We start from the raw sequence: 11,723 nt of genomic DNA, 5'->3' as shown, positions 1-11,723 counted from the left end.
ACTTGTACTTTTGAATGTAGCGCCACCTGACCTCACTGACACTTTGACCTGACATTACAACAATATTTTGATTGTTGACAGTATGAAGAAAAAAGTAGAAAAAATTAATATTGTTTAAATATTTTCAATAAAACTTAAAATTTCTTTTGGCAAAATATAAATTAAATAATAAAACTATGACCTATTTATTTTTTTTTCATTTTGAAGTTTATGCATCCATCCATCATATCATAATATTGTTTTATACTTGCACTTTGACCCCCTTGTTTAGAAAACAGAAAAAGAAGTAAAGAAGTCGACGTGAAAAAAAATGACTAAAGAAAGAAGAGAAGATGAAAAATTAAAAGAAAGAAAAAAAGTGAAAGATGGTCCGCTGACAAAAGTTAGTTTTTATTTTTTAAAATGGTATGGCATTAGGCTAGGCCTAGGCCTTCATAGCATAATAGGCCTAACTAAGGCTAGTAGTAGGCCTATTAGGCCCTAGCCTAGAGTAGTGTAGTAGTTACGAGTATTCGTAGTTACTACTAGCCTACCTTACTTACCAGCCTAGGCCCTAGCTAATAAGCTAGCCCTAGAGGCCATAGTCAAACAGTGTAAAGAACAAAAATAGCATACTTATGACGTAGCGCCATCATCAGGAGGGGACTGACCGGTTATTAAAAAGTCGTTTTAAAATTTTTTTTTAAATTAACAATAACAATAAACATGATTATAACATTGACCTTGCTGATAACCACTTTAACATGCCAAACATGCACTAAAAATAAATTTCTTCCATTTTTGTGCAGGTTAAATGCACTTGGGCACAAAGTGTTTGAAAACAGTGCGTTATAGTATTTTTTTTTTTTTATATATTCAGGTTGTGATCAGACGATTACCACCAACACTTACTGAGGAAGCATTTATTGAACAAATTTCACCATTGCCTCAGAATGATTACTTCTGTTTTGTAAAAGCTGTCAGAAGGTAATTATTGCCTCATCTTTTGGATGAGATGTTAAGCTGTGGGTCTATTCCTGAAGTGCTCATGGTTGGCACTGCTTTACCAACATGTGCTGAATCTTGTGGCATGATGCATGCCAGTTGTTCCTTCTTTATGCATTTGTCAATTGTATGACCCACTATACGACCCCCGGGAAAGGTGCGTCATGGGTGCGTCATTTACAAATAATTACTGACGCAATGGTGCGTCAAAAAACCTAGATGGTACGTCACATCAATGAACAATGGTGTGTCAATGTTCGTCACTTTACCACCCAAAATATCATAAACAACATGGTCACAGTGCGTCAAAATGGATATGTCATGGTCACCTAAAGGTAAGTCATGGTATTCATAGGGTATGATGAACATCAAACAAATGACCCACCTCTCTCGGGTGTTGTATTGTGGGCCATACAATTGACAAGTGCATTATTGTCAGTTACAGAAAGTGTGATGTGCCCAAATATGGTAGTGATATGCCAAAATATGGTAGTGATATGACATCATCGCATTTTTTTTGTCACATAAAGTTTGATAGTTTTACACATTGTACAATAACAAAATATATGTTTTTTCTTCATACACACCCAGCAGCGAGCAATTCACCAATACAAACTTTTAAAATTAATTTATCATGCTTAGAGAGTGAAGTTTAAAGCGTAATTTTACAAACCTGACACTAGGTCAGATTTGAACCCTGGACTTTGCAATTGGAAGGCAAGCATATTAACCACCAAGCTACAACAGCTCCACTATATGCAGATTAAGTTTGAATATAGGATTTTATAAATGATATTGACTTTAGCAATTATGAATATTTATTTTAACAATTATAAAAATGTATTTATTTTTTATCACAGCTTAGCGCCTTATTCATTTAGCAGAGCATACATAAACTTTAGCAATCAGGAGGATATTTTGACATTTAGCGAGAAGTGGGATGGAAGTGTGTTTCTGGATACAAATGGTTGGTATAATGTCATTTTGAAATAAAAAAATTATAATAATATGTATTTATATAGTACGCATACCACTCAAGATTTCCTCATTTTTTGTTGTTAAGCCACCTGACTAAGGCAAGATACTTTACTTATTCAACATTTATTAGTTTCTATCAATGGTATAACAATACAATAAAAAAGAATGATAATTTATAATGAGAAAATACAAAAAATACCATTAATAGAGGATCTTGCAAGAAGAGAATACTTGTCACGCAAGACCCATAAACAAAAGAAAAAAATACATTTGTATATAATTATTAAATAAAATAAAAAAGTCATGACAAAAACAGTTTGAAGGTCTAGTTTGAGTACAATGATAACAAATTACTTTTAAGTTTTTTACGAAAAGTTGGGAGAGAGGAAGAGTTAACAATACTAGTATCTAATTGATTCCAAATTAAAGGGCCAGAAACATAAATAAAGTGGGAAGAACTAGTTAATCTTACAAAAGGAATAGTTAACTGAAACTTATGAACAGTACTTCTTAAATTATGACCATGGTTGAAATCAGCAGTGTTAAATAAATTCATCATGGGAGAAGGAAGATTGTTAGAAAAATATTGAAAGACAAAAGAGGCACTTTGCAATTTATGTATATCACCTAACTTCAGTAACTTAAGTTCATAAAATAAAGGTTCAGATGGAGTAATGCGAGATGTAAAAGTAATATTTCTAATAGCACGCTTAATCAGCTTATTAAGTTTATCGAGATGTGATGGATAGTCAGCAGCCCAAATAATGTTACAATAATAAAGATGAGGTAAAATTAAAGAATTATATAATGAAAGAAGGATACGCCGGGGAAAAGTGTGCTTAAGATTATTTATAATCCCAATTGTTTTAGAAATTTTATTTGCAATATGATTCTGATGACTGGTCCATCTCAAGTTTTCCTGGATTAAAACACCAAGGAACATAGTCTCTGACGTTTGTTTAATGTTATCTCCATTAATAAATATATTGTAATCAGTAAGGTCTAACGATTGACGTTGTGTATGAAAAAGAATGTAATTGGTTTTCATGGAGTTTATAAGGAGTTTATTTGAGATGAACCAGTCATTATATTTTGACAATTCATTATTAACTATAGAAAATAAAACTTTTAAATCAGAATGAGAAAAAAATAGTGTAGTGTCATCAGCAAAGGAGATGACATGGAGGGTGTCACTGACTCTGGATAAGTCATTTACGTAAATTAAAAAAAGGAGAGGGCCAAGGACCGATCCTTGTGGCACCCCACATGTCATCTCCTCCTCTGGTGATATACAATTACCAAACGAGACATATTGCTTCCTCATACTTAAGTAACTACGAAACCAGTTTAAGGTAATACCCCTGATTCCATAATTGTTAAGTTTATTAATAAGTATATGGTGATCTATAATATCGAAGGCCTTGGATAAGTCGACAAAGACAGATAACAAAAATTGTCTTTTTTCAAAGGAGTTTGTTACATTATTTATGAGATCAAGGATTGCATGTGAAGTGGAATGAGATTTACGAAAACCATATTGATGAGCAAAGAGTACGTTATTGCAATCCAGGAACTCATAGAGACGGGAGTACATTAATTTTTCAATGATTTTGGAAAAGGTACTAAGTAGTGAAATGGGTCTGTAATTTGAAACTATATCTTGTCTACCTTTCTTAAAAATTGGAATAACTTTTGCTAACTTTAAATAATTGGGAAAACTACCTGAAGAAAAAGATGAATTAATACAGAACGTAAGGTGATTAATAATGAATGGAGAAATCAATTTAATAACGTATGGTGTAACTCTATCATCGCCACCTCCTTTCTTTGGATCAAGACCATTTATAATTATCATCACTTCATGTTCAGTTACAGGATTTATAAAGAAAGAATGGAGAAGGGGATCAGGAAGATATGATTTTGGATTAATTAAGGAATCTGGCATTGAATTTTTAAGTGAAGTGCCAATTTGAGAAAAATATTTATTAAATTGATTACAAATATCTATTTCAGATGTAATGGTATTGTCATTTATTGTAAGTTGTTTGGGATAGTTTCGACTTGACTTATTAGGGGATAAAACAGAATTAATAATGGACCAGGTTTTTTTAAGATTGCCTTTGACCGTGTCAAATTGTAAAGAAAAATAATTCTTTTTTGCAGTGCGGCAAAGCTTATTAAACATATTGTTATATTTTGTGTATGTTAGTTTGCGATTAGGATCTTGTGATAAAATAAATTTTTTGTATAATTTTTGCTTTTTTTTACTACATTTTCTAAGACCAGGCGACATCCATGGTTGTTTAGACATTTTAGTTTTGGGTACAGATTTATAGGTGGTATGTTTATCATGTATATTATAGAATTTTAATAAAAATGTGTCAAAAGCGAGATTAGGTGTGGCGTTATAAATTTCAGACCAATCTTCGTTTATGATGTCATTACAAAAGGCATTAACATCCTGTATGCGGGGAGACTGTCTATCAGTAGGCTTGTTATAATGGCATTGGTCATCATGAATAAGTTGAAAAATGGGAAGATGGTCAGAAATATCTGTAATAAGAACACCGGAGGAAATATTAGAATGAGTTTGGTTGGTATAAAAGTGATCAATTAGAGAGGCAGTTGTTGTTATTCTGGTAGGTTTCGATATAGTGGGATAAAAAGAATGTGAAAGAAGTAGATCAAGATAATTTCCAGTGCTGTGATGATTATGATATTTAATTAGATCAATATTTATATCCCCCATAATGTGACACTTCTTATTTTCAGAATCAATTTTACTTAGAACACTGTCTAGTGATTCAGAAAAATGGTCAATACAACTTCCAGGTGGACGGTATATTATACCGACAACAGTAGATTTTTTGTTATGGTTACTAAGTTCAATGAATAGAGATTCATAAGGCAGAGGAAGCAAGATGTCATGTCTGATTTTAACATTTATATCATTATGAACAAATAAAGCAACACCACCACCAATTCTAGTTGACCTATTTTTAGAGAAAAAAGTATAATTATGTAAGGAGGGAGTTGGCGAGTTATCATGTAGCCATGTCTCTGAGAGACCTACTATTGAGAAATCAATGCTTAAATTGTCTAACAGACGTATGAGTGGGTCTACTTTAGTTTTAATACTTCTAATGTTCAGATGAAAAAGGGAAAGGCTAGTATTGGAATAATTTGTGAAGGTTGAATTAAACTTGTCACAATCATAATATGAGCAGTTATCAAGAGTAGTTGATCTCGAGTTTAATTGATCGATTAAATCTGCTGACTGCTCATCAAAATTATCAAGGTTGTGAGTTAACGGATTAAAGTTAGGTAGATTCGAAGTTACACTATCAATCATTATACAGTTGAACAATTAATATTATATATAATGTACATGATGCAAAAAAATAGATTTGCCTCTCTCCACCCAGTGTATAAATGGGTACCCGGTTAGATCAAGACACAACTTTGCGCTGATTACTAGCTGCAGTATGGGAGTATGTTTCCATAGGTATTTGATCCAAAAAATGACTGGGGTAATAATGTTCAGCGCATAGAGGTTTCACAACATTAGGCGCTATATAAATCCAGGATATTATTATTATTATTAAGATCAGAGCGCTTGCAGTGAAATAAGATTCAAAAGATGGCTGACTGAAATTTGTATATAAATAAATAATTGTTAATCTTAACGAATATTGATAATAATTATAATAACTTTTTAAATTTATATATAATCGTCATTGTTGTGTATTGTAAATCACAGGTTTTCTCGCTGGGATTGTTGTGGGTTTTTTTTATATATCGAATAAATAAAAAAATAAATAAAAGGATGGTAACACTTTCTAATAACTTTCTTTTATAATTGATATTAAATTATTTGGTCTATTGCAGGGAGGGAATTCCTTGCTGTTGTTGAGTTTGCTCCATACAGCAAGGTGCCGAAGAAAACAACCAGTCGGAAGGTAGACACAAGGTCTGGAACCATTGAAGAAGGTCAGAGTTCAACTTTTAGATAAATTAACCAAGTGTGACCGTGACCTTTAAACTGATATATCTAATTCTTCAAAAGAATGAACTAATTCTCTGGTAGAATTCTTTTGCATTTGAGGATGTTTAGCATACACAGCTAATGAATTCTCTGAATATTTTTAAAGTGGACATCCTGTATCCTCCATCTTTTTACTTCGTCCTTGCCTAGATCATCCTCTAGTTTTATTATTATCGCTATGGTGCTATGTTTGTGTTATTTAGATGATGATTACATCAAATTTCTGGAGTCCTTAGAAGTGCCAGTGGAACCACTTCCAAGCGCTGAGAGCTACCTTGAAGAGATTGAACAGAAAAATCTGGATAAGAAAGGTAAATATTTATATAGCACCCTCTATTGTTGGGTGAAGTAGAAAATATTTATTTTTCTATAGAGTTCTGCAGGGCTGACATCACGACGGTAGGTGGCGCTGCGTGGCTAGCCAACCAAAAAATGCGTTCAACCTGCCTGAGTGACTCCAAGGTCACAAATGGTTTGGAATAGGCTTATTGAAGTAGTCATTTTAAAACTTTTCAATAAAAACAAATTAATAAAATTTCAAAAGATCACTAAATATTTGTTTTTAATAATCTATTTATTCTTCAACTACAGTTTAAATTTAAAAAAATCAAGCTAAGATACATAATTTGATAGAAATACAGATCTATACAGTTTATCAACATAGTAGCGTTGAACGCATTTTTTGGTTGGCTAGCAACCATGCAGCACCATCTATTGTTGTGACGTCACACCGCAGAACTCTATATTTAACAAAAATCATGCAGCGCCCTCTATTGTTTGGAGTAGTAGAAACCTTGATTATGTAGCACCCTCTTGTTTGGAGTATTAGAAACCTTTATTATTATGTATACAATTATTTTTATTATGTTTATTTATATTTTAGCAACTGAGATGACTACACCATTATTAGACTACCTAAAAAATAAACGTGCTGAAAGAATTGTAAGTTTTGTTTCACTAGTAAATTCCAAGGCCATTTATCTTGGGAGTCAACTATGCCAAAACTGGACTGCCTTCAGCTGACCTAAAAAGTCTGATTTTATACCGGATCTTTAACAAAATTTGGGAGAGTTTCTAGGGTGTTTCTTTTTTAAGAATTTATTTTTGTTTAAACTGTGTCAGTATGGCTGTATGGCAGCCTTCTGTGTCCAAAAAAGTATCTATAATCCGACAATCCTGTCGTGAAACTTATTTTATACTCAATTTTAAGAAATTTCAGTATTTTCAAAAATTGTTGTATCTTACAGAAAGCAAGAGAAGATGCGAAGGAAGAAAGAAAAAGAAAAGAACAGGAACGACAGAAAAGAAGGGATGAGGAGAGGAGGAAGAGGAGAGAAGAAGAGAGGAAAAAGAAAATTAAAGAAAGAGAAGAAAGGGAAAAAAGAAGGGAGAAGGAAAGAGAAGCAGAGCAAAAAGATGAAGCATCAGTGAAGGTAAAAGAAACTTTGTAATTATAGTTTCATTTAGCATATTTAAACCCTGACTTAAAAACTAATAATTATTACTATCAATCATAATAACTGTATAATCATTCTTGTCATTATAATCATCAACATGATCATTATCATTACAATCATCTTTATTGACAATGACATCAGCGTCGTGTTTATGTTTAAATAGCTTCTATACAGAATGAGACAGTGATTATAGATTTTCTTTTTTTAAAACAAAGATTCTTAAAAGTGATACCGTGTCAAAAGATGAAAGCCGGACCAAGTTAAAGTCAGATTCCAGAGATCGTACAAGAAGAGAAGATTCAAGGTAAATGGTATAGAAGATATTTTCCAAAAGTCACTGTCAAAATTGACAGTGACATAATATACAGGATGAACACAATATGATTTACAAAAACAGGGGAGTTAAAGTTGTGTGGAGAAATCCTGGCATCTGACTGGATTTGAACCCAGTACCCTGGCATCAGTAGCCAAGCATCCCAACCACCAAGCTATAATTTGTAAACAAACAAGTTTATTTTTTATTATTAAGAAATGAAAATGTAATTAATCACCACAGACAGTTTTTTGTAAGAAAATAAAAATTGTTTGTTTTTTTGTTAGAACAACTAACCTAAAGGGAGAAGGGAAAGACGATATAAGTAAGGACAAAGATTATGAGAGACCCAGAAGTTCAAGGTATTCCGATAAAGATAGGGAAAGATCCAGAGGGAAAGATGTAGGGAGAGATAAAGGAAGAAATGAAACAGCAGGAAAACCTGGTGGAGGAAGTACAAAAACACCAGAATCCATCAGGAATAAATATCGAGAAAAAGATTATAAATCAGATAGCAGGCCCAGTTCAAGTAAAAGTAAAGAATCGGTTTCATCGAGAGATGCATCGAAAAGGTATGATGATAAAAGGGATAGGAGGACTCCATCATCAACAAATAGTAAGGAGAAGATATATGATGATGTTGAAAATAAGGACAAGAAAGATGAAGGGAAACAAAAGGTAGCTGAGTCATCAGCTACGGAGAAGAGTATTGAAAAAGAGAAGGGAGATAGTGCTGCTTCAAAGAAAGCTGTTGAAGAACGAGGTAAAGGGCCAAGAATCAGGAATAAGGTAAACAATTTCCTTTAGTAACAGACAGGGTAGCAAAAGCAAAATTAACTAAAACAAGATATATTTCTTCCAAAAAAACGCCGCTTGACGTGATATCTTATTTATATTATTGTTCTTTCTAAAGAAATAATGATTTATTATCAATTATTTTTGTTTAACAATCAGTAGTAAACATTTTGTGTAATGTAAATATAGTCTGAAAAAAATATAATCATAAACTAAACTATAGTACTGTACCCATAAATTAGTCAAGTTTACAAATTCTCATTTCTGTCAGCTGCCTACAACAGACAGACTATACTACCTGTCAGTATCTGTCAGTTGCATAAATCTCATAGACTCTCTTTTCCCAGATGGGTCGTCGAGCATGTACCTATAAATTAGTAGAGTTTACAAATTCTCATTTCTATCAACTGTAGTAAAGTAAAGCTTTGTGTGTGGTAACAGCTTCTTAATGCTTATGTCCTCTGGGAATATAACTGGCTAAAGCCACGAAACGAAAAAACAAAAAAAAAGAGAATAAGGCCAATGAGATTCAATTACAAATTAATTGGAACATACAAATTAGTATACAAATTTCTATATCTTCAGAAAATTATTATTTTTTAATGCTATGAATATTATATTTCCCACAGGATCGGCCAGCGATGCAAATTTATCGGCCAGGTCAAAGGTCAACTATGAAATCCTCCACACCCTCGAGTGTTGATTCAGACACTACTACATCTAAGTCTGTATCGCCCGAAAAAACAAAACCAAAATCCGAAAGTCCGACAGAAGAAAAGCCCAAAGACCTTAAACAGCGTGTAAAACCGGAGGAGAAACCACGCACTGTAGATAGCAAAGTGAAATCTGATAAGAGCTGGGACCGAGGAAAAGATGACAGAGGCGATAGGAACAGAAATAATAATAAATCAACCGGTCGTTTCAGTGGTAGGAGAGATTTCAAAAGAGAAGACGATAAGAAAAGACAATGGGAAGATAAACCGGCGCGAGATGCTTACAAAGGGCGTGGAAGAGACGACAGAGGGAGGGAGGATCGTGGCAAAGAGGATAGAGGGAGAGAGGATCGTGGCAAAGATGAAAAAAAGAAAGACATTGTGAAAGAGAGTACAAGTAAGGCAAAGGAAACCTGAATGTATTTTTTTTTGGACACGACTCTTTCATTTTCATTGATCTTAAATGTACCATCCAAAAAGCCTACATTTTTCTTTAAAATTAATTACACAGTATAATAAACAAATAGTTCAGTGACACGGATTACAAAATAAGAGAAGTATAAGAGACATGTGACAGGAATTCCATAAGCCTCAGATTGGTCGTATTTGAGAACACATATATTTAATTTATTTTCTTTATTTTTTTTCATTATTGGTTATCAAACTTACTATTTCATATTCTTCATCAAAATTATTGATCTTACAAATAAAAACTGTTTGAATTTATTTTGTTGGGATAGTGTCATTTATTGGAATTGTTTTGAAACATGAAATTAACATTTGATAAATTATTCTGTAAATGTAGACTATTATTATGCAAGAAGTAACTGATCATCATTCGTTGCGAACGTGGTACTAAATACGCAAGTGAGTTGACCAATCACAAGCGACCCGTCGTGTCGTGATTGGTCAAATTACTTAAGGTGTCTTCCCACTACAGACGCATCACAACACGTAAGCGCAACGTAAGTGATTCAGTCAATCACAAGCGATGGTTTATTTGAAGTGCTGCTTATCATTGGTCAACTCGCTTACGTTGCGTCTACGTCGTTGCGACGCAATCTACGCAACGTAAGCAAAGGCCCTTCTAATCATTGTGTTTGCCCCCGCCAGCGTGAAATCAAACCTGCGATTTTTGCAGCACTATTGCGTCGTCGGTTCCCACTTGTGATTACGCAATACAACAATTTGCGTCGAAACGTCGCTGCGTTACGTTCTAGTGGAAACCACGCTTTAGTGGGGACCTAGCTTTAGTTTAGTGGTACCACGATCGCAACGGAAGCGTCTCTAGTGTGAACAAAGCTTATGCCTGCTGTGTGCCAGTCAATAGTAGATGTAATACAAATCTTTAGTTCCAAGTTAAATTGAGCACTAAATACTTTACATACTGAATATAAATCACGCTGCATGCACCCAACAACGTACATCTCAAAACACCGCATGATACAGTCGCAAATAAACCTTAAAGGATTTATAAATTGTCCCTGGGGAGAGAGAGAGTGCAAATGTTATAATAAACAATCAATGTTGTTAATGTTTTTCTAATTTTATCTAATTTTAAGTTTGAATTTCAGGAAACCTATTTTAATGACACTAACGTATAATATACAGTTTAGGTTGAATGTCCATTTCTCACAGGGTTGATTAGACGTTCCTATACGCTTTCCTGTCAAAAACAATAGTGCGTAAATCTATTAAAACGTGCCTTCTGTAAGTGACTGATACCGGAATCCGGTCCGATGTCCAGATAAAATAACGGTAAAATTAGATTTGAACTGTTCACATTAACGGATTCCGTATTTCGTACAAATACGTTTTGATCGAAACGAAAAGCTCTATCTACACTATCAAACTAGTTTGACAAAAAAAAGTGTGATGTGTCTGAATATGGTAGTGATATGATGTCATCGTGTCCATATATGGGTACAACGCATACAGTTTGATAGTGTAGACAGAGATCTGATTAAATCTGTGTATAGGGTTAGCTAGTAGAAAATTGTTCTGACATAACAACACATAAAGTTTGATAATGCAGACAGAGCTTAACATTGCCCGGAGTTTCTTCGTTCACCGGACATTCGAACACCCGGTTCGAATCCATCCGAAAACCCGGTTCGAATCCATCCAAACACCCGGTTCGAGTCCATCCGAACACCCGGTTCGAAATCATCAGAACACCCGGTTCGAACCCATCAAAACACCCGGTTCGAAACCATCAAAACACTCTGGACTCCGTGTGAACGCAACTCTATTCAATGTAAATTTAACAAAGAACATTATACAATTATGTTTGTCTATCTTTCTGTAGGTAAATCTGTCAGAGGCATACCGTGGGTATGGGGTCACGCATCATTGGACACATTCCGACACACGCACAATCCCGCTCCCAATTGCCACAGATTTTACAGCGTGTTACCCCCCCCCCCCCCCCCCCATGA

At 34.0% G+C, this 11,723-nt stretch overlaps 1 protein-coding gene across 1 annotated transcript; it reads left to right on the top strand.

Annotated features, from left to right (window-relative positions):
• The first annotated feature begins 265 nt into the window (after window positions 1-265).
• Window positions 266-10,011, top strand: LOC144848766 (uncharacterized). The gene is made up of 10 exons (XM_078705679.1): window positions 266-382; window positions 860-966; window positions 1,845-1,951; window positions 5,851-5,952; window positions 6,211-6,318; window positions 6,891-6,949; window positions 7,255-7,440; window positions 7,680-7,768; window positions 8,065-8,566; window positions 9,202-10,011. The coding sequence occupies exons 1-10, from the start codon at window positions 311-313 to the stop codon at window positions 9,700-9,702; spliced, it is 1,833 nt and encodes a 610-aa protein (XP_078561805.1). The 5' UTR covers window positions 266-310; the 3' UTR covers window positions 9,703-10,011.
• The last annotated feature ends 1,712 nt before the right edge of the window (window positions 10,012-11,723 follow it).

The sequence above is a fragment of the Antedon bifida genome, chromosome 7, assembly GCF_963402885.1.
Source record: "Antedon bifida chromosome 7, ecAntBifi1.1, whole genome shotgun sequence".
In the NCBI taxonomy this organism is placed as follows: Eukaryota; Metazoa; Echinodermata; class Crinoidea; order Comatulida; family Antedonidae; genus Antedon; species Antedon bifida.
Note: the sequence above shows the minus strand (reverse complement) of the source record. Positions and strands in the feature narration are given on the sequence as shown.